The sequence below is a fragment of the Parambassis ranga genome, chromosome 1 (genome assembly GCF_900634625.1).
Source record: "Parambassis ranga chromosome 1, fParRan2.1, whole genome shotgun sequence".
NCBI lineage: Eukaryota > Metazoa > Chordata > Actinopteri > Ambassidae > Parambassis > Parambassis ranga.
The window spans coordinates 21,611,475-21,635,579 of record NC_041022.1 but is presented as its reverse complement, the minus strand read 5'-3'; the positions used below and the strand labels follow the sequence as shown (position 1 = coordinate 21,635,579).

Genomic DNA, 24,105 nt, shown 5'->3' with positions numbered 1-24,105 from the left:
TCCCTCTGCCTTCCTTTCTGTCCGCTGGTCCAGCGAGCTGGCCGGTATGACCACAAATCTCTGCGTTGTGAATCAATGAAGAGCAGCTATACACACACAACACCTTTCTCTCTCTCTCTCACACACACACTGACAAACACAGACACACATGCATTGCTCTTCCGTAGTCTTTGTCACAGTGGTTCAGATGGAGAGCAGACTGGGGTTATCAGGCTTACAATCAGTATTGATCACAGAGAGAGTGGTAGCCCTCCTCGCCTTCTTGCTTCCCCTCTCCTCTTCTTTTTCCACATCAGCTCTGCTTCTCTGGGTGACCTTGCCCTTTTCTTTGTTCTCTTTTTTTTCTTCCTTTACCTGCTGTCTCTTGCAGAAAGGTAGCCTAAAACATCAAACATGCAGACCTGCAACACAGCATATGTTTAGTTTTTCCACACACATTCAACAAAGTAAAAAACATAACACAGCACATAATAAAATACTTTACAGTCAGTGGGATAACCTGCATAAGTAAAGGGTCACTTTTTCTGTTTCTGAGTCCTACTCTTGTATACTTGATTCTTATCAGACCTGGTTTTGCTATTAACCAGTTTATTATTAATCAGGTATGTCAATTCCACACCCTGCAGCCTCTCAGTCTTTTCATGGAACATGGAAACCTTGGAGAATGCTCCTATAACAATCATTCCTATCCCCATCAAAACTGGGTAGATGACCAGTGACATGCAGCACAGACTGACAACCACCCACTCAGACTCACATTCCTATAAGCTGAAGGTTTCAGCTTCAAACTGCTGTGGACACTGCTGTGCTGGTTTTCTCTGTCTTTGTGTGAAGCTGACATCAGCTCGTCACAGATTTCTGTTTACTGACATACACTCAGACAACTTCTTGATACATTTATGTACACAGTCTCCACAACCTGAGTATTGCAGACATGTAATGTAATCCAGCATACAGTGTATATATATATATATATATATATATATATATATATATATATATATATATAAAACCTGCCAACCACTCAGAAGTGGGCTTCTGAGAGGGCTTTCATAAGCATGAAGCAAATATTGGATTATTGTAATGCTCTAGGTGACATAATCAATCAATATGTAGTGTAATAATTCAACAAGTTCCTACCTTTGTCATGCCTCTGGTGGGTGCCAAGATGTTGAGTTTAACCAATCAGTATAGAGTCCAGCTGGGCAGTTTTTCATGGCCGCTGGCAAGTACCATGCTGCAGGTGCTCATATTTTATCTTTCCACCTAAACGGCCCTGAAAGTGACTTTACAAGTAATGCTTGAACACTTTTTTCCAATTTTCAGAAAGGAGGCTGAACCGCAAGATTTTCTAGTTTAGTCCAATAAAATATTAGTCTGGATATGGTCATGAGGGTCTCTTTTAAGATGTTACAAGATTTCTAGGTAATACATATCCCGTGTGAAGAGGAAATAATCCCTAAAGCTATGTGTTCTTATAGCTCTGTTTTGTTTTGTTTTGTTTACAGTCATCCAGCCCCAGGGGGCTAACAGGATCGCTGTAGCATGGACATCAGGCTATCCTGTTTTTTCAGTGTGATTAGCTGGTAGAAACTAGATCAGATTATGGTTCTAGGAAAATTTCACACCAGAGTGTTCAAGTGTTGTAGATCATTATACTTGAGAATAAATAGTTACTGGCTTTGTTTATGCTGGTATTACTAAAGAAAATAGGACCACAGGCTTGGCTGGCTCTTGACTGCAGTGGACAGTATCTGGTTTAACAGCATTTATCTGTAAACCCTGTTTGTTTGTCTTCTCAGGTCGGTTCCTTCTTCATGATAAACCTGTGCCTCGTCGTCATCGCTACCCAGTTCTCAGAGACTAAGCAGAGGGAGCATCAGCTTATGCAGGAACAGCGAGCTCGGTGTTCCTCCTCCTCCACCCTGGCTAGTGAACCCGGGGACTGCTACGAAGAGCTCTTCCAGCTGGTCTGCCACTTCCTCCGCAAGGCCCGAAGACAGACCATCGCCCTTTTTAACACCCTGCGCGGGAAACCACGGGGCTTCCGTGGTGTTGGAAGAGGTAGAGGAGGAGGGCAAAGGAGAGAGAGGAAGGCCAATGGGCATGGAAGACGCGAGAGGAGAGCGGTGTTGAGGCACGGTATGTAACTACACTTTCAAAACAAAGTAGTAATTAGAAGGATTGTTTATTCACTCACCCTTCATCATTTGCTTCATGCCAGATCCTCCTTGTCCTCATCATAATAAATCTGACCACGCCTCACCCGCTGAGCCCATGGCCCTCACCTCCGCCTCTGCCACAGGTGGCTGCCCTCAGTGTGCTGCGGCACTGACACTCAGTGACGGCGAGGGACCAGGTCGCAGCTCAACCAATGACGAAGCAGAGGAGGGAGCTGTGGAGGAAACAGACAGGGAGGGTGTACAGTCTGGCAGTAAACAGAAGGCTGAGAAAGGTCACGGCAGTACAGGGACCCACGTGGGCTGCAGCCCTAAGAAGAAATGCAAGGAGATATGGCACGACATAAGGATGAAGCTGTGGGGCATCGTAGAGAGCAAGTACTTCAACCGTGGCATCATGATCGCCATCCTGATCAACACTATTAGCATGGGCATCGAGCACCACGAGCAGGTATGGCTGAAATAAAACAATTAATGCATTTTTTGAATTCAATGTATATTTTAAATTAGTCTAAACAGGGTTAAAGGTAATTTTTCTATAAGCCACGTCTTACCAGATAGAGAAGTACTACTCTTTGGCGATTGAGATCACCATATCTATACACTCTGTGGTTGCATTAAGTCCAAATCTACCTGCATCACCTACCTGTAAAAATGGCATCTCTGTTAGTTTCTCACCTAGAAGAGCCGGCTTGATTGTGTTGAAGGGACTGGAGAAGTCATAAAACATGACCCTCACAGTGCTTGCTGGCTTGTTCAGGTGGTGTAGACATGGTTCAGTAGGTAGATAATGGCACCTTCAACTCCCAGCTGGGGCTGGTAGGGCAACTGGAGAAGATCCAGGTGAGGCCTAAAAGTAGGCCGGAGTTGCTCCAGAATGAGTCTCTCCAGGTCTTCAGCATGAGCCTAAGTCCAGGGTCCACTCCTCTCTGGTCTTACAGTTCACATACTGAGCGTTTTGTCTATGGAGATGTGGTTTTATGTTCACTAGCTGCAGAATTGCCAACACATCTGGCTAAATAAATATTTTAGAATATGAATATAAGCATTAGTAGCTTTGTAGTTTAGATGACAGACAGGAGGAACAAAATATCCATGGCTTTTTGTTATCTGTTTGTTAAATTTGCATGTATTGGAGAAACAACAATGTACATTTAATGGATTTTCAGATACACAAGCTGCAGCCTCTCTTTATGCCTACATCTAACACAGCCAACTGACAACCATGTTGCCTCCAGTGTGAATCTCTTGAGTTTCTCTCGTTGTCACTCTGTGTCCACTGCAGTGTGAATCTCCTGCACATCCATCTTCCTTACCTACATGTCTTTGCTTTTATACTGTCTGGAAAGTGTGATTTCCCGGCCCAAAGGACACACAGACACACACAGGTTTGTCAGCAGGAAGTGGGTAGCATTATCAGGAAATTATCACATTTTGTGAATGTGAACCTTGCTCCAGATCACATTCAAGCTCTCCAAGCAATAACAAAATGATGTTCTGTGTTCTCTTTGAACTTTTTCTTGTTTGTGCCTCTCTCCCCACTGTTTCCTGTCTCTCTCTGTCGCTCTGCTTTGTGAACTCTTTGTCTTTCTATCAATATTTTTCTCTCTCGCTATACCATCGCCCACTCACGCTTGCCACCGCCGCAGTGGTGGGTCGTCTCTCATCTCATGGGTGGCTAAAAATAGTGAAAGAGAGAGAGAGGGAGACAGAGAACGAGAAAGGCGGGGAGAGGTTTTGCTGCTTTAATATAGAGGAAATACTGAAGTAGAATGTCTGTGGTTCCTGCTGTCTGTTCAGCAAACTGGAGTCATGCCTCCCTCTGTTTGAACAGCAGTATCACAGGCTTAATCTGTCTCATGACTGTGATCTTCTTCCTGTAGAGAGGTGCTTACACCTTCCCTATGGCACCTATGCTCTATGGCTCTTTTAAATCCAGGTATGATTAGGCCGACAGCTATTTGGCAGACAACCACAAAGTGCAATTCCATGGTAAACCTGTTTTTGTGGGAAATTTGGCTTATTATCTCCAATGTGTACCAAAGGTCATGATGATTAAACCTGAAAATAGCTGCCATGTAAGCAGCTCATATTATTTGATATACTTCTATATTAATATAACCATAGTAACACCATTGTCATCATGTTGTACAAGTAGATGTACCCATGCACTCACATCTTAATAATGAGAAATTGAGAAAAAAAAGAAAAAGAAAACCCCCCATCAATCAGGGAAAGATTATAAATGCTAATTGTTTTTGATTTTCTGATAGAAGCTTGTGTTCGTCTGTAAGGCTGCATAATGAATTGATTGGCAGAGAAACTCACTGGGGTGTTTAGACTCCAGACAGGTGTATAGTTGTTGATTTCCTTTCATTTACATTATTAACAGTTTTCTTCATGAACAACAGCTGCAGCTGATAATCACATTACACAAATTAACACAAAGTGCGTGCTGTTATTTTTTACATTTATTATGAACCAATTAATATATTTTAAGCAGTGTGTTCTAAACATCTACTGTTAATTACCAAAATGTGTTTGCAGACACTTTCACCCAATCCACCTAAATGCAGGAAACAGCACTGGATTCACAAACAATCATTAAAAACCATTAAGAGACAACTAAATTATAACAAGAGACATGTGATCACAAATCCCCAAAAATCAATCTAGTCTTAAGCAATGTGCCTGTAGCTGAACTGAATGTAACTGTTTGCCTTTTATGTGCATAATTATTCTCACAAACACTGCAAAAAAACTGTCTCTTGATGCGCTAACTGCTTTTTTCTGTCCATATTTTTGTGGATCTGATTAGTTGCAGTTGACTGACAGATGGTTCAGCCAATCACACTGCCAGGTTTTGTGTCTGTCCTTTCTGAGCAGTGTACTAGAGTGACCTCCCTTGTGGTTATGTGTAATCATGTCAAACAAAGACGATAAGAGCAGTTATGAAGATTGGATTCATTTGAAGGTTTCACTTTGCTGCCACTTTTTTTTTTTTGCTCATGAGAAAAAAGTTTGGAGAGAATTCAACAGGGAACTAATGCATCTGCATGTCTGGCACTTTGGGGATTAGACAGGGATGAACAGAGATCAAGCAACACTGCTAAATGATTGTCTTTCTTTGCCAAAATGTCACAATTAAAACTAAAGGAAATGGCCGGATTAATGTTATGGGAGCAGCCATGCTCACAGTCAGTCAGTCACACTCAGAGTTTTGGCTTTAGGGGCACAATATTTGGATTTGGCGACTTACTGAGACGCTACATGTGAAATTTATTATGTTCATAAACAACCTTCCACCGTCACCTGAAGATTAGTGGAAAATCAATAACAGGCCTAGTGAGATGGCTCTTTTCATTATCTAAAAGCTGTTGCTAAGACTTTCAGAGGCTGTTATTAGAAGTATGATTTTACTCAAAATTTGGATGAAATAAACCAAAAAATAAATAAATAAACAATAAACACTGGTATTGTTATGATTCCCATTATCACAGTAGTAATGTTTATGCAATAATAGCCCAGCAGATGGTTTTGGTTAATTACAGAAAAGTTACATAAAAACAGGCCGGGAAGTGTGGCAGAGGTCAGCTTGCATCAGATGCTAAAAGCATCAGGTCACCAGTAAGGTGAAAAAAAAAGGTTACGTTTGTTGTAAACAGTTATAAAATTGTCCAACCAAGGGGTCATCACAAATACTGAACAACAAAACATGTCTGTCAATACTTTCCAGCTAACCGTCACAAGAATGTTTTATTTATTCATTTATTAGGTCAGGTCACTTTCTATTCAATGGCATTGCCTTTTAAAGAATAACATGGTGATGTGCAGATGGCTGTTGCATAAAAACTAAAATTGCTCCCAAAGTTCTGTGCCTTTGAAAGTTTCTCTGAGACACGGAGGGTGTTTTAATAAAAAGGCTTAGAGGAAAAAATATGTTCAGCAGCTTCAGCTTTTCAGTGGAGATATTTTCCTCACAGGTCTGACATGCTTAGGAGTGAAAGTAAAGGTCAACAAGATTATATTCTGTTTCACTTTTAATAAGAGAAGTTCAAGTTATATATCAAAGGTAACGGCCTACATTCATATCCATCAAAGGGAGACAGGGACTTTCACCCAGGCGGTCACACCCCCCTCTTGGCACCATTGCTTCTTTGTTGTGCAATGCTTGTGTCTGTTACACACTTTAGGGTGAGACCGTGAAGCATGATTAAGCCTGGATATAGATGCCATGTTAGCAGCTCATATTGTTTGATACTTCTATATTGTTGTAACCATGGTAACCCCATTGTTATCATGTTGTACAAGTAGATGTACCCATGCACTCACGTCTTAATAACGAGAAATAGAATCAATCAGGGAAAGATTATAAATGCTAATTGTTTTTGAAGCAGAACCTCCTGTGTCAGAGCAACAAAATGTTAAAGAATTGAACCCTAACCCATAGACTCATCAATTCTGATTCATTTGTCAGAAACCTGAGACAAATTTATAGTAGTTGAAAGGTCTCAGCAGCAGACTGTCCCGGGTTGAGGAGTTTATGTATTATAGGGTCTAGTTCATGAGTGGATAAAGGGGTCATGAGAGTAGCTGCAGGTGGGTGTATCTCCTACTGTGATGCAGTTGCTACATCCCGATGGAGCCATGAGGCAAAGCATTTGATTTACCTACTCTCAGCTATGAGAGTTGAGAGCGATGGGTGGCTGGGCCTGCTCTCCAGGAGGCTCACAACAGACTTACAGCTCGGCACCTGATAAAGCCACTCCCTGGGTGCTTCCTTTTGGAAGTTTAGCAGGCACAGCTGCCTTAGCAGAGGCACCAGGGCCAACACAGAACCCCCCCGGGGGCATTGTACTGTATCTCTCGGTTAGCTCGGGAGCAGCTGGGATCCCCCCCGGGAGGAGCTGGTGGAATGTTTCTAGAGGCAGGGAGGTCTGAGCCTCTCTGGTCCCCCTGTTGCTACCACAACCTTGGTGGACTAAGCAGATTGGAGGAGAAATGAATGAACAAGTGCCAAGATGATAGAAAACAGTTGGTGCAGGCATACAACCATATGTGGTCTAATGGGTTTGGTCCTTTGTCTTATTGGAACCGTAAACAAATAATTAAGGTTTGACTCGACAATTAAGAGTCAGATTATAACTAGGAAAATGTGATTTCAGCATGTTTTATCTGTTTATACATTACAATCACTTTGCAAGCAGAATATTATTTTTTTATCCGCAAGTGTTTTTCGTGTTCGATAGACCTTCACAGCATATTTGCATTAATGCATCAATTTTGGATCAGTCATCAGTCAGCTTTTATTTATCTCACTGTACGAGTTTCCCAATCCAACCCTGTGTCCTCAGTGTGATGTCAGATTCCTGCTCTTTTTGTTTTGTTCCATACATCAGCCGACCAGAAAAAAGAAAGAAAGAAATAAAGAAACAAAAATACACAATACTTTAGATGTGTTTCCAGGTCTGCGGTAATGAGACAGCAGTAATGGATCTCTAGGGGCTGCAGACACTGTTCGGCTTGTCGGGACACTGGTGGGCATACATCATTAGCCCATGCTTTCACACTGGTAAACACTCATTGGAACCAACAAACACATACTGCGGCACAAACAAGTGCACACAGTCAGACATGTTAATGCACAGTACACATACTGCAATTGATTCTGAGCTGGTGAAAATGTCAGAAATGTCATTGCTGAAGTTTGTGGAATAGTGATGTGCCTGAAATCATAACTGTGCCAAATTTAGCCCTGATGACATATGTGTGTGTGTGAGAGAGAGAGATGTTCTCAAATAGTTCTCAGAGCTGAAACGACAGTTACTAGTAAAATGTGAGACTGACTGCAAAATAAGGTATATTCCAATGCTGATATTTACTCTAACAGTAAATTAAGTATTGTGTCTGTGGTCTTACATTCACTGGAATGAATATTTACTTCTAGCTCTCCAGACAGTGAGAGAGTAATATGTATTTTTTTCCAACTTGTGTTCAAAGATGTCTGAGTAAATTTTATATCACCTTAATGGTACCATTGCTACATCCAGAATTGACAAGAAATTGTGCTGTGTTTTGTTTGCCTGCTACCTGCTGCTGTGTTAGATTGGAGCTGAGAGGAAGGATGTGAACGCTCAGAGCAGACAATATTCTGGCTATTTGACTTCTTGTTTACAAATGTGTCAGTATTACAGACAAATTGAAGCCTTGCAGATATTTTTCTGCTGTTTACTGAAAAAAATACATGTTTGTGAGTGTGGTTTTGTTTACAATACATTATACACATTATTGTCTATCGAGGGTGAATAAAATGGTTTATAAACAGACCACAGAAAGAGCAGACACTTTTCATATTTCTTCACAATAATAAGCCCTAAAACATTACTTTCATACAACCTCTCTTTGTGTCTATCAGCCTGATGAACTCACAAATGTTCTGGAGATCTGCAACATCGTCTTCACCAGCATGTTCTCCTTGGAGATGATTCTCAAGCTCACAGCTTTTGGCTCTTTCAGCTACCTGAGAAATCCCTACAATGTCTTTGATGGAATCATCGTCATCATAAGGTACATTTTTTATTTTTTATGTAAAACATGCATGTAGTGTGATGGCATCATACACTTGTGTCAGGTATGACAGTATAAGGGCTGTGGCATGTAGAAGGAGATGAGTTTCAGCACAGGACAGCACTGTTATCTGTTGTAAGATCACCCATAGGAGGCCTTGAGACGGGAGCTCCTTCTTCCAGCATGGTGCTGAATTAAGTGGTGGTTCAGTAAACCACTTAGTGGCGCAGATTATTTTTTATGTTTTTTTTCCAAGTGGTCATGCAGCACCCCCTGTGTCACCGCAACTTAAAGTTGGGTAGCAGTCAAGAATGTGTTCATGAGGTTATCCCTCTCAAAGGTATCACTTTCTTGCACTTGGGTAAGGCAGATGTGCCTTCGATGTCCAGGCAAACTGTTGCATTTTTAGGGCTAATCCTAAAAGACTTCTGCAAAATTGCTGTTATGGATTTCATGATCGAACAATAGAAAAAAACAAGAGTCCAAATGTGTGTTTTCTCCAGGCAAGATGATTGCCTTGTCTGGGATGCAAAGAGAGACCTGCAGATTGACTACCATAAAAAGGGTCATACTATTACAGCAGCCTAATGGAACAACTACAGGTTGATTCTGCCATCGAGACAGATAGATTTTAACTCTATATTTACCCGTTTACATGTGCTCCATGACTAAGTATAAAATGTAGGAGGAAAGTAAATAAGTTGCCTTATTTGTTGGAAACAAAATTAGAAACAAACTTAGGCTTTAATAAAGCCAACATTCTGTACTCAGTGTTGAATCCACAGAAAAAAAGGAAACTATACACACAGTTTATTTAGCAACAGAAACTAATGTAAGAAAAGTTGCTTTGAAGGACAAAATTATTGTATTCCTTCAATATTGACTGATGTAATTCAGCTATCATTCCTTTTTTGGTTTGCCAGAGCACCCTGGAAAGAGATCCTTCAGTTAAATTATTCATGCTTTTGTCAGATTGTCATCTACGTTTACCTGCTTGAAATGTACCACCTGTATGGATCTGGATGCCAAAGCGTCAGACGGCAGCAAACAGCTTTAGTCTTTTGTTGTTCATGCTCGGAGGTTCGGCTGAGTGTCTACGCCTTTGATCTGCTGCCGTTTTTTTTTTCCCCTCCCCACAATTCACCTGGTTATGCGCCTTTTGTCTGTGATCCCCATTATAACCCTGAGATCAAATACACATCAAAGCAACCTAAAACTGAACAAGATCAAATGTGCAGCCCATCACAGAAGATACATGTTGATTGAACATATCTACATCTGTCTTCTTATCTCTTGCTCCCTTACCAATGTGCCTCTTTCTTCATCTGTCTGAATGTCCTCAGCTATTCATTCAGAGCTGCTCTAAAAGTGCTCCTATTCACTGTTTGCCAATTCAGACACAACGCTATTTTGATGTTCTGAGTGAATCCTTTGATAGCTTCCACCATTAGAGTGCAACCTTTTTTAAAAGACAGATTTTCCACTAGGGAACAGTTCTCTGTTCATGATAAACACCCAGCACAACCCAAAGAAGAGATAAGAAATCCCCGTCTGTGGTTGTTCCACAGCTAACATCAATTAAACACATTCAATTAAAAGTATTTAAGAAAGATCCTGATTCATGATGTCAAGGAGCTTCTTAAGTAGACACATTAATTACTGAAGGATGAGATAAACCAAGTATTTGCTCAAGAATTAGAAATGTATTCATGTTAGATAATTCTCCCAAGAAATGTGAGACAAAGCTTCCTAATAGTTGAAAACGGATGATTCCGATAACTAATGAGAAATATTAGCACTATATCAATGTGTGAGATGACAATCAGTTGTTCTGTAAATATATATTCTGAATATAAAATCCGAAAAGCTGTAGTTTGTAAATTGCTGTTGGGTGTGCTGTTTTTTTCAGCCACCATGGCTCTTTTAACAGAGATTAGGTCATCCTGGCTGAGTGTGCGTTGAGTCAGACTTCAGCTGTGTGAATAAATGTACACCCTTTATTAATCATAACCATTCTGAAAACCTTACAGCCCACTATAAATCTAATGTAAAGCTTTAATATGACACTGATGTATTGCACTTTACCTCTATCTGGCACACAACAATTGCAGTGTTGTTGGTACTTGCATTTTCAATATTTTCTCAAAAAAATGAAAAATTTGAGTGGATCATTTATTTGTTTCATCCACTGAAACACGTCTTATAATTCTTATGTCCCTGCTTCACCCAAACTATGTTTTCCTGGCAGCACTGCTGGCTTCAGATCTTGGCTTGAAGGTTTTCGTCTCCTTCCAGAATGACTCCATGATGGTCGTCATCTTCCTCAGCTTTATCCCTCTCTCATCTGTCAATAAAACCCTCATAAGTCCTCACTACAAGAGAGAAGGCTTTCCTCACGGCTGTATTCTACAATAAGCTTATAGCTAGTTTTCCAGAACTGATGTAGACCTGTGGACAGCGGCCATTTAGACCATAGGAGACGACCAGTCACAGCAGAGGGAGCCTTCCAATGGTAGCAGCTTCATAAGGGGGACCTAAGAGTTCAACAACTATCTCACACTCATGGTCTTACATGAGTTTTGATAGAACCCAATCAGAATCAGAATATCAAGGGCTTTGGGTAGGGCATTGGTGGGGATGCCTCACCTCCGTCCATGCTAAAACTATGCCTATGGAAGTAGGACAGACATTAAAAACATTCTTTTCTGGAGACACAGTTTTTTGTGTTGCCTTCTAGTTATGAAAACACATTTTACTGTTTTGAAATTAAAAACAATACCTTGTATAATTTCCAAGAGAATTACTTTTTTTAAAATGTGTTGATCATCCTAACAGTGTCTGTGAGATTGCCGGTCAATCTGACGGTGGTCTGTCCGTGTTGAGGACCTTCAGGCTGCTGAGAGTGCTGAAGCTGGTGAGGTTCATGCCTGCTCTAAGGAGGCAGCTGGTGGTCCTGATGAAGACCATGGACAACGTGGCCACCTTCTGTATGCTACTCATGCTCTTCATCTTCATCTTCAGGTAAGGCTACATTTTTGGACAAAAAAGTCCCTAATGATGCACAATGACTAAGAGACACACTGTTGTTGTTTTTTTTTGTTGTTTTTTTCCCCCTCTATTTCACACCTGCTTGAGAGCTGCCATTGAAGAACACAAAGTCAGAGCATTCAGCAGCTATTAACCCTGGGTGCTGAATAACAAGCAGATACTTGATGAACTGCTTAGATTTTAACAAGAAGATGCTTAAAGAAGTAACATAATAAGGACACATTTGTAGATGCTCAAGCACTGGCTGAGAGGGCTTTAAAATCCTGAAGGTCTTTGAATGTGTATTATGTAAGGCAAGAAAAATGTACCAGAATTTATCTCAATACCATCTCAAAACCTGCTTTTGTGATGAGTGTGTGTTAACACAGGTCCAGGGTCAAGCTCCAGCTACAAGCTATCATTGGATTTAGAAAGAAATTTCAGTTGAAGGTGAAGAATTATGGGTGTTGAAGGTTCAAGTGGAAAACAAAAGTTTTTAATGTCATTAAGTATGACCTATGACAAGGTTTTCTACTGTTACACAATGAATGCCAAGTAAAACCAAAGGATACAATGCAAAGATATTATTGAGTGCTACAACCTGCACATTAATAGTCTTTTTATTGATGTAATCCCATGTAACTACTCTACTACTGCATTCTGACATTTATTTGTATAATCCCAACCAAGAAACCGTCACACAAAAACATGAGAAAAATCATTACAAAAGGCCTCCAAAAGACTGTCCACAAATTTTTTTGTTGAAATAAATCTGTAAAGACCCCTGTTTAACTTGCGGTTTATTGTGAATGTTGTGTTGCAGTATCCTGGGGATGCACATCTTTGGCTGTAAGTTCAGTCTGAAGACAGAGACTGGAGACACAGTGCCAGACAGGAAGAACTTTGACTCCCTACTGTGGGCCATTGTCACAGTTTTCCAGGTGTGTTACTTCTTATGACCAACATCCCACATTTTACTGATGAAGTGATGACAAACAAAAAACATATACACACTCTTCATTTCAGCACTGTGGATAGTCTGTTATCTCCACTGTATTATGTGTCATTTTGTAAGATCCTGACCCAGGAGGACTGGAACGCAGTTTTGTACAACGGCATGGCCGCCACCTCACCGCTCGCAGCTCTCTACTTTGTGGCCCTTATGACTTTTGGAAACTACGTCCTCTTTAACCTGCTGGTGGCCATCTTGGTTGAAGGCTTTCAGGCGGAGGTGAGGGAAGTCGTTTTACACTGCAGGGTTATTTCCATATAAAAAAAATGAATGCCTGTGTTGTTAATTTGATTGTTAATGATTGAGGTGCCTGAGCCAGGTGTGTTAATCTTGTTTATTGCTGCTCATCTGAAAAAAAAATATTAATTAGGTTGAACCTGCATGAGTGGAGGTGAATTATTTCAAATTATCTCTGACATATATTGGCCTTACTGTAACCAAGGAGATGTGGTAAATCAATAAGCTTGTTTCATGCTGTAATTTAATGACTCTAAATGAGTGGCAAACTTTAATATTGCAAAAATGTACCAAAGCATGAACTGAAAATTATAATTAAATTCATGGGGCACCGTTTTATTTATTGATTTATTTTTTTTACCATACAGTCATATTATGATATTATCTAACATCTGATTTCAACAGTGTAAAATCAAAAACATGACCAGTAAACTCGAACAACTCTTTTTCTATATTTAGCTGCTCTCCATCCCTTCATCCCTGCATTCTGTGCATGCGTCCTCTCCTATGGGCGGCTGACATCCATCTGTCTGTGCATATTAAATTGTTGACTTTAACCTTTGGCAGAGACCGTCACAGCTAAAATAAGCCCAGGCTCTTCTGTCAGGCTGATTTTCATAACTAAGCGGATCAACAGATCAGGGTGTAGAACAGAATTTTAGGGTGTATTTTAACAGAATGCAAAACATGCCAACAACACCCAAAGGGGATTTTTTTTTTTGCGTTATTGCACTCAAATTCCTTCACTTTTCTTTTGAGGAGTACTTAAAGTTTTTAATTGGTTCCACATCCCATCCACTAACATGAAAGAGGCGGGATTTATGAAATACACTGCAACCAGCCACCAGGGGGCGATCAAAATGTTCCAACCTCACTGTTCAGGAGCTGTCATGTTGTCCATATTTATATACAGTCATAGTGATATGTCTGAACTCATTGTGTGTACATCAGCTCAGTTGCTAATCTGTTGTTCACAGAGATGTCCATACATGTAAAAGAGTTTAAATAATGTAACATTCAAATGCTTATGCATGTATTGCCATTGTCTTCTGCTGCATAATAGGGTAACACTTTACGGAATGACGATGCATCGATCATTAACCAATAGATGATTGATTGGTTATCGTTTATAATCATGGTCACTCTAACTCAAACTTCTAAAATCTTATGAAGTTGCTCTTTCCAATGAAAGGGACATATCCCTAGTATATTAATGGTGAAGGTGCGTAACTCTTCTTAAATTACTCTTGTAATGTAACGTTCCATCATGTCAGTCTACGGTGTCAGAGATGATCCACTTCAATGATTGTTGTCTGTAATCACTTGTAATATGTCAGGCGTCTGTGCGTGCAAGAGGAAATCTATTCATTCTTTCTAAATTCTTTTTAATAATGTATATTATTGTTGACTGTGATGCTGCTTATTGTGATAATAATACAGGCTATTACATCCAATTGGTCACAATCATGATATTTATCAGCAGTGTTGCAGGCATAACAATGGTTCATTGAACACAGTGTAATTTCTGAAGCCCTCTCTGCAGAAAACACAGCAAATTGATGCTGTCAGTCTGCCATCAACTGTCAGACTCACAGATTATGTTACTGGGAAATTGTAGTGCGGCTGAGTTACCCAGTTTGGTTCATACACACAGATCCAATCATTACCATATTCATGGCATGTAGCCCTGATGTGTGAATTGGGAGAGAAACATTGACACAAATCACAGAGCTTTTGATTGATCATTGTGAAATGCCAAAACAAAACACAGCCATCAGTCGTTCAGTGTGTCTCCCTGCCTTTCATTCTCCCTCTCTGTCCGTGTTTCCCCCTCGGGCTCTCTCACCTTCCGCCGCTCATCCGCTATCTTCTCTACTACTGCTTCACACTAGGGATTATTGAGCCAATTTACTCCCATAGTGAAGACAGCCAGGGAAGTCCCACAGGTTTAAAGCAGAGCTGTGAGGGTTTGTGGAGTAGTGTGTCAGTAGTTTCAAGGTTTAACTGATGTAATCTGTGTACAGGACACAGATCTGAAGCACTATGATGACATCGACTGTGTTTGAACGGTGGTGAGATGGGGAGCAGTCTCTGATTGATGTCACCCTAGAGACTAAAAGTATAGAAAAATCTGAAAACACATTGCAGCCCTGTTTGTCCTCACTCTACTGTGTTTTTGTTTCTTTCATTTCAGGGAGATGCAAATCGCTCTTATTCAGACGAAGACCACTCCTCTTCCAACTTTGACGAGAGTGAGAAACGCGACTCCATAAAGTTGTCAGGTAATCACAAATTCCCTTGTTACTCCCTAGCTACCAGTAGGCACCTGGCAAAACAATTTGTATATGCCCCCATGCTTAAAAATCTTACAAGGGCAACGAAGACTCAAAACCTGTTTGGTGTTAAATATACTAATTTGATCCTTGAAATGTTGTGAGTATAAGTCATCACAAAGTCATATTGGTTTTCCAGTATGGCTTATTCAGCCTGGATGTCCTCAATCCAAAACCTAAAAGTAAGACAGACCTTATCCAGAACTCTGTCCAGCCATACAGACTTCCTTAACAGGCCTACCAAACAACGTAGTTCAGTGAGGATTAAACATTGCATTCTCATACCAGTCTCAATAAGCTGTTATAAGTTAAACCATTCCTGTTTATATTATGCCAACTGCACTGACCTGCACTATACATCTTTTGCACTCTTACTGCATTGTGCCTTCATTATGTGCCTTGTATTTTGTGTGTGCCTCATTGTAGGTACATTTTTTTACACTTTATATTTATCTTTAGTTTTTAGTTACATGTTATATGTTGCGGAGTGAAGAGTAACGCAATTTCGATTCTCTGTATGTTCAGCACATATAGCAGAGTTGACAATAAAGCTGACTTGACTTGACTTGACTTGATGAGTTCAGAGACTGGGGGAGTTGGCTCTGTACAGCCTGCTACTGCTGCAGAAGAGATGTCTGCACTGCAGTGTAAGCAAAAACCCTGCAGTTTGTTTCTTGATAGATGGAAAGACCACAAGGTCCACCGTGTCCACTTAGCACAGAGTGTTATGTTGCACTGATGGCTCTCTCCACCATGTTTAATGCAGTACAGATCCAGGCCTCATGCCTGGAGGTTGTCATGCCAGAAAATGTGTTATGTTGTAAATCACTAGATTGAATTCAGGTAGACAAGACAGCTTGACAGAGATTGTGTGCGCTGAAGAGATGCAGTGACAGCATCACTTCAGGAATTAACTAAAATTATAGGCTGCCAATGGTGAGAATATGGAAGACTACTGGCACCACACATTACACTAAAAAGATTTGCTCTTTTACATTCACTCCAGACCCGAGGATCTGCACCCTGACACCAAATGGCCACCTGGAGCTGGGTTCTCTTTCAGGTCCCAGAGGATCGTACTCCTCAGAGAGACGGAGCTTCGCCATTGAGTCCAGAAAAAGCAGCGTGATGAGCCTGGGCAAGAGCAGCCTGGAGAGGCGCTCCCTCTCTCTGGTACTTCATCACACTGTCATCCAGAGACACTCATCCACGCATATTCGCATAACATCTCTTCAACATAAATCATGTGTACTGTGTGCCTAACATTGCCTCAGAACCCTTTCCAACCGTTTCATCACACTATAAACCATTTTCAGTTTTGTAGAGCGTGTTTCCTCCTAACCAAAAAAGCCTCAGTTCCAGTTAACTGGCTTGAGACATGCAGTGCATCATAACAAATTTGATTCTGTCAGATCACAAAACTTTCAAATCACTTAAGTAGGGATCCAAGATCAAGATACAGAAATGTCAAACATCAATCAATCAGCCAAAAAAAGATCAAAATTGATCAAGATTAACATGCATATGTTGTCCAACTTCTTCCTCTTCATTTAAAAACACAGATACATACACATACCTTTGACGTGTCAACGTAACTGATAATCCAGTAATCATTTGCACCTATGATCATATTTAATCTAAAGATAGATAGCAATGTCCATATGTTGCATCCCTATCCCCAAACACTCCAGGATCTCCACATAGTGTTTCATGAAGGAGCTGTGAATGCAGGCAAGTTGTTCAGTTCATGTGCTTTAACTGTACACTGTGATTTAGGAAAAAAATGCAGAATGTTATTGTAAGTGTGTATTGACAGATACTCCACAGACTGTGTATAATGTGTTGTGAAGTAGGAACATATTATTATCAAGTATCACAGTATTAGGAGTTTTCTATGACTAATTATTATTATTAACACAGAGAAGAGGACATTTACATATAATTTTACAACCATTGTAAACCATTCAGTCCCAGCGGGAGGATAATAGGAGGTAATTTTTTTGGGACCAGTGTGCTGCACTGATAAAGAACACTCCAGCTAATTTAACCTTCCTCATTCAAATCAGATAACAGCACCCTATAGTCAAAAGTCTGTATACAGTACATGAGCTCTGGAATGCAGCAGTTTGTGTCTGTTGAAGCGAAACCTTTGGAGAGAGAGAAACTGAAACAATTCTAAAAAGGTTTGGCTCAACATACAGTTGCCATGGCAACGTCTATTAATTGACTGTTCCCCCTCTCCTGTTCAACCACACAGAAACTGTGGAAGAAGTATAGGGAGCAAAGGACGACAGAGTGAAGCGGAGAGATGGCGATGAAGAGAGACGGGCAGGGGCGATGCAGTAACAGGAAGATAGAGGAGAGCCAGAGAGAGGATGATGACGATGATGATGAGCTGTAGTTTAGCAGTGCTCCCACAGCAGAGGTTACGATGTTAAACACAGTGGGTGTGGGAGATCCACTTCACTGCAAAGTCTCCTCCTCCCCTTCTTCTGCCGGGTTTATTGATATTAAAAGGCAGCAGTTGCGTCACGCCAGATGTTTATGAATAGTTGCATTATTTAGTTATTTCTTCTTTTTTTTTCCTGAAGTTTTGTAGGCTCAGAGAAAGTGTTATTCTTTAATGGAATCACTCTTCAGACTATGAATCAGTTCCATCTCTTTGCTGCAGCTCTGTCTCAGACTGTTCGGGATTGATGCTTTACTCTGTTGTGTTGCAGTGTAATCAGAAATTCACTCATCAGTGTGCGCATAGTTGGGGTAATTTGTACATGTTTTTGGTCGATCATTTATTGTACTGAATCATGATAGCATTTAGATTACGAAACAGACACAAGTTCTTTTAATTTCGGCACAGTGTGTGCTTTTTATATACAGAATAGTGTGTGTTTATATATGCATATGTAAGTAAATACAGTATATTTGGCAGTCATGGGACTGCATGACTACTCAAATACGGTGCATTAATACCAGCTGTTCTCTGTGATTTATTCTCTATATTGTGGAACAAATTGTCTTGACAGTAATACACACACGCACACACTCTGCAGTTCCTCTTGAGTGATCTGCAGCACTGTCCTCTGTGGAAGGGTTATTTAACATTTAGCTTACACACTTCACTACAGTTTCTATAGAAACGCACGCATAGATTCGTCCGTATATGGTGCTGGCTCAGGCTCTGACTGGCAACATACGTTTCTAAGGGTGAAACATATAATTAGGTCTATCAGGCTCAGAGGATTAGACATGCGGAAACAAACACAACTGGTTATGTTCCTTTAAATGGAACTGGCACTCAGGGGTTTGCATATTAAACATGGTGACAGCCTGCACAGCGCTGAGAGTCTCATTTTGAAAAGGCCAGTTTAGGTTTTGTGTGATGGGCCTTGTGCTTACTTAAGGTTGTGTTATATGAATGACTCATGTACAGTACAGCAGCCGCTGTGCTCACACTGTACTGCAGCTTCACTGTGTAAAGAAAAGTCATTTCTAAGAGCGATTAGTTACACTAATGTAACACAAGTACACAAGCGTGTAATTACTATGCACCTCTTTGTTTCTAGCGTCACGGTCGCAGTTCCAACTACCATAACTGGGGGCGCCCTTTCCCTCCACACTCTGCATGGAGTCGCAGGTAAGCAATTATATTTACTTTCACCTCAATGAATTCTTAATACTTTCATTAAGCCTTAATTGCCTTTATAGGAACCTCAGACCTTTGCTGCTGTTTTATGTTCTTATTAGCTTCACAACAAAATGTTTAATATACACAGTAGTGCATCTTTATTGATACTTTTAAATCATGCATGAATATTTATTACCTTTTAACTGTACTTTTAATCTCTTCTCCCCTGCAGGTCTAGCTCTAACAGCCTGGGTCGGAGGAGCTACGGTTTTGGTGGAGCACCTCCAGTGGGGGGCAGCCTCCGCGTGCACAGCACCCGTTCCCCCCACTCCTACACCTATGCCGCAGAGCAGGAGTCCCTTCTTTCTCACTCGCACCACTCCCATCATCCTTTGCCTCCTCATCACCCTCCTCCACCCCCGCTCTTCCTTTCCAGACACTTTGCTGCGAGGAGAGATAGGCGAGCTCTTTCCCTGGAGCTCCCGGAGTTGCTTCGGGCAGGTGGACAGCCTCCATGCCTGCCCCCTGTCCACGGAGACCCAGGGAGGAGGAGCGGGTCAGGGGCAGGGGGGTCTATTACAGGAGGGTCCGGGGCGGGTAGTGGTTTCGGGGTGGATCACAGGGACTGTAATGGCAAGGCGCCGGGTCCTCACACTCATCTAATGGCTGAGGTTTTCCCTCAAGTCAACGCACGCAAGGACAGAGCAGACCTTGATGAAGAGACGGACTATGTGAGTGGAGCACCTCCTTTCAAGTGAATGAAAGCAGCCCTGTGACCTGATACTTTACGGTGCCACTTTAACCTGTTATTCTATAGACACTAGGTGCTGGTATAGCAGAGATGCTGGAGGAGTTTTATTACAGTTGCCCCTGTTATAGAATCAAACAGGAGCTTTTACAGCTTCACTCAGAAATGCTGCAAGTGGTAGATTAAAAGGAAACTCTTTATCTGTTCCACAAATATGCCAGCAAAACTAAAGCAACACATAAATCATAGTCGGAATGCAGGTTGGTGTAGAAATGAGCATCTGTGTTGACTTTCCAGCCACTTTATGAAATTTCCAAACCCTATAATGCCATATCACTGAACACAGGAGAGGGATTAATGCAGAAAAAGAACCATTAAGTCAGTATTGAATGTTCAATCAGTACGTTCAGACTGATTCTTCATTTGTTTCTGTCCTATGAAGAGTTGGTGCTTCCGTGTCCAGAAGATGATGGAGGCGTACAAGCCAGACTGGTGTGAAACCAGAGAGGAGTGGTCCGTCTACCTCTTCTCCCCTCAGAATAAGTGAGTGGACCACTTTACTGTTGTTGCCTGCAAGTCTTTGGTTAGTCAGGGACCTTGTGCTTTAACAGGTGATATCTCAAGCTTAATGCTGATTATGCATATTATCCATATAGTCTTCAGCTATTCTTTTATCATCTTCATCTACAACATACAGTGTTATCACATTCTGCAGCTGCATAATGTATTATATACGCCCTACACAGATAACGATATTGCAGCATTTTACATATTTTCTAAAGACTGGCGTCTAATACAAACCCTCTTCTCATAAAGTCAGGTATCTGCCACAGTGTTGGTAAATAAATGCTTAGAAACTGCCCTTAACTTATATAAAACCTCAGTCAGCTTGATGTTGCAGCAGAAATGTAACACATTGCTTGAAAGTATGCACCCTCATGTGTCAGGATGTGTGTACATGGCCTGTATGCACAAAGAGAGGGGGGGAGAGTAGGAAGAAGACTCAACAAGAAAGACCAATGGCCCTGAAAAACAAATGTTTGCCAACAGCTCCGTTTAGATAGTATGGGAGAACAGAGAGCTGCATAGTCAAACCATTTGTCTGCTCACACAGAGAAAACTGCTGTCTTCTAGTTTCACAAATGGCTTGTTAAAATGATGCCGCTGTGTTTTTTTTTAGACAGAGCAGTTGTTGTGTTTTCCAGCAACCTCCAATTCATTGCTGGTAGAAACGCCCCTGAAAGCACCATAAAAGAAGGATCACTCAGTCATCCTCCCGCTCACTCACCCGATTCCCTGCGTGCTGATAGCCACTTAAGGGAAGCCGGGCCCCAGGGCAATGTTTTGGCATCCTGGCAGGTGCCATCTGTCAAGCAAGGGCTATGTGTGTGTGTGTGTGTGTGTGTGTGTGTGTGTGTAGTGTTAGGCCACGTCTTTGGTAATACTAAGTTGCATTCGTGCCTGTGTTTGGATGAATTTGCATATGTGTGTGTGGGAGTGTGAGAGCATATGTGCGTGTTTGCCTTGTTTACAGCTCAGGCTACCGTATATACTCGAGTGTGTGTTTGTGTTCTAACAAGTGCAGCAAGGCGGAATTAAAGTGAAAGAGGCAGAGAAACAAACCTAAGGAGAATCATCAGAAGTTGTTTCTCAGGTGGGATAAGTGCCCACGCCAACACAGCCGCTGGTCATGATCAATATCAAGTGGGGGGAGGGGGGGTGGGGTTGCCAGATTTGAATCGATAGATAAAGGGACAGAGTTGCCAGGTCTGGAGGAAAAGCAGTCAGATTAGCACATTGATTTCCTCACTTGGAGGGCAGCTGCAGCTGCAGGTATATTCTGCTCCCTTTATAGCTGGCAGATAAGACGAGATGTGTGAGGCTTGCAGTCAGGAGCTGCTTCCTGCCTGTGGTGGCTCTGGAGCTGACGATTTCACAACACTGCACACACCTGAGGTTGTACAGAGAGTGTGCCACCACTAACAAGGAACAAGTGTCTGTTTGTGACCTCTCAGCACCAATGTCTGTGCAGCTGTGAGCTGCTGAAAATGTAGACGTAGACTGATTCATTTGATTAATCATTAGATACCAAAGAGGCAAAAAGACTTCACAAAATGCTACATTGTATTTTGTTATTCACAGGCCCTAATTGTATGCTACTGAACAGAAGCTACTCTGTGTAACATGATGTTAGATAATTGGACAGAATCCTGGTATTTTCTCATTTTGTGGTGTTTGAGATGATAGGAGCTAAAAATAAAAAAATGGATCTCTGCAGCAGCTCTTTCTTTTTAACAATGGAAAACTGAGCCGCTCAGGTTATTAACAAATGAACACAGACAATTCTTCTTTCTCCTACTCCTCCTTGTTCCTCTCTCTCTTTAGATTCAGACTGCTCTGCCAGTCCATTATCGCTCACAAGCTCTTCGACTACGTGGTCCTGGTCTTCATCTTCCTCAACTGCATCACGGTGGCTCTGGAGAGACCCAAGATTCTGCAAGGAAGCCTGGTAAGAGTCTCAGCATTATTCTGCATAAAGAAGCATGTGCTTTTTCTAAGACACCAACAAATGAGTAGGTCTACTCATACATCCTACAATCAAACCTTGGTGACTTTTTCTGGAAAATCCATTAATATATTTAGAAATAATGTACGAAGTTAAGAAGTAATAAATAAATAATCTTAGACACCGTCAGGCAGTTAAATATTTAAAAAAGAAGCAAGCTTCAAGCTCTCACTGTATTCTGCTATAAGGCCACTTTCCCACAGTTAAACAAGGCCGAAATATTGAATGATCAGCACTTTTCGAATCAAGTGCAATGAAAGCATTCAAATAAAAGTGCAACAACTCTTTCTCTTTTTGGCATTTTAATTTAAGAAGAAGATCTAATTTCATTTTAATTGCAAAAACACTGGTGAAGGCAGCTTGAACTTATCAAAGTGCACCACAAAGGACCAAAATTGATTTCTATTAAATGCAGTCAAGCTTTGCAGGGTGTCTTTTGCATTAGCCCAGCACCACTCGCAGCCTCTGGAAACTTTGTCTGAAGAGCAGCGCAAACTGTTTGTGTGTTGTTTGTTACAGGAAAGGCTCTTTCTCACCATTTCCAACTACATCTTTACTGCAATCTTTGTCGCGGAAATGACTGTAAAGGTAAAATTCCAATTCTTAACTTTCTTCTTCTGCCATTTTCTTACTTCCACTTTCTGCACTCTTCTTCTTTACCTCTCATCTCTCTTGCTTTCATCCATTTTTTCTATCCATCTATTCATTCATCGCCTCTTCTCCTCTCTTATCTGCTTCTTTCTTCTTCCTTTGTCAGCCCCCTCTTCCCTCCTCTCCTCCTCCCTCCTCTTTTCCTGACAACTCTGCAACTCTGTGGTTTAATCAGTTGCACATGTCCCATTAGCGATGGGCAGATAGATAATGAAGTTAATTAGAAGGCTATCACTCTTCAGCTGGCCTTTAGCTACTCCTGGACTTCCCATCGATAAACTCACACACACAAACACACACACACACACACACACACACTCTTTTTAATCCACTAATCTGCTGTCCCGAAGACATGCATCATCCATTATTAAGGCCCCTGTGTCTTCAGGCCTTTTTCCCCCCTCATTGGTAGAAATCCTATAGTGATTTATTCATGACCAGGGATAATAAAGACATGTGTAGCACAGTGATATGCGGATCATGTCAGTGCTGTGGTGGTGCAGGGTTCACATAAATGCAGCTAGCCCCCAGTTAAACTATATTTCTGTACATCTTTATTTACTTTGATTGGCCAACCAGTCATTTACAGATTCATTGGTTTTATCTCCTCTGTGATTCATATTTCCTTCGTCCAGTTCCTCTGCTCTTTCATCCCTCCGTTTGCAGTTAAATCAGTAGAGATCTATTGTTATCTTTTCATGTGCTGCTTGGTTTGCACGCTCAGATGTGGTCCCAGAACTGTCCTGCTGCTCGTTTTTATTTCTCAAATACATCAACAATCGTTCTGAAACTCCAATTAGGTTAGATTGTTAAAGTAACTCTATCTCCAAGTATTTGCCCGGGCACTGAAGGAGGCTCATCTTTTTTACATTTGCATAGTTTCACATTGTTTCCCACTGTTCTTGTTCAGTTCATTAGCCTTTTGTTTTATTACATCACAACGATGGTTTAAAGAGCTGACATTTGAATTTTATGAAAGGGGGTGGGGTGGGGGGTGGGGGGGGGGTCTTGAAGGACACTGGAGAAAAAAAGGAGAATATGCGAGAGGACAATAACATGAGAGGAAGAGTAAGTGGTGATGGAGAAGCAGAGGCAGGAGATGGAGGGAGAAGATTAAGGATGTAAAAAAAAGCATCAGAAGATGGACAAGAGGAGGAGG

The 24,105-nt window shown here is 41.3% G+C and overlaps 1 protein-coding gene across 1 annotated transcript in view; it reads left to right on the top strand.

Annotated features, from left to right (window-relative positions):
- The window catches only part of LOC114426447 (voltage-dependent T-type calcium channel subunit alpha-1I-like), a 134,588-nt gene that overhangs the window by 74,223 nt on the left and 36,260 nt on the right, over window positions 1-24,105 (top strand). Inside the window, exons 8-20 of the mRNA XM_028393893.1 lie at window positions 1,803-2,142; window positions 2,225-2,631; window positions 8,596-8,747; window positions 11,583-11,768; window positions 12,598-12,715; window positions 12,850-13,005; window positions 15,218-15,305; window positions 16,363-16,529; window positions 18,920-18,990; window positions 19,214-19,712; window positions 20,172-20,272; window positions 22,115-22,238; window positions 22,815-22,883. Of these exons, the coding sequence (XP_028249694.1) occupies window positions 1,803-2,142; window positions 2,225-2,631; window positions 8,596-8,747; window positions 11,583-11,768; window positions 12,598-12,715; window positions 12,850-13,005; window positions 15,218-15,305; window positions 16,363-16,529; window positions 18,920-18,990; window positions 19,214-19,712; window positions 20,172-20,272; window positions 22,115-22,238; window positions 22,815-22,883 (2,478 nt within the window). The remainder of the gene's footprint in view (window positions 1-1,802; window positions 2,143-2,224; window positions 2,632-8,595; window positions 8,748-11,582; window positions 11,769-12,597; window positions 12,716-12,849; window positions 13,006-15,217; window positions 15,306-16,362; window positions 16,530-18,919; window positions 18,991-19,213; window positions 19,713-20,171; window positions 20,273-22,114; window positions 22,239-22,814; window positions 22,884-24,105) is intronic.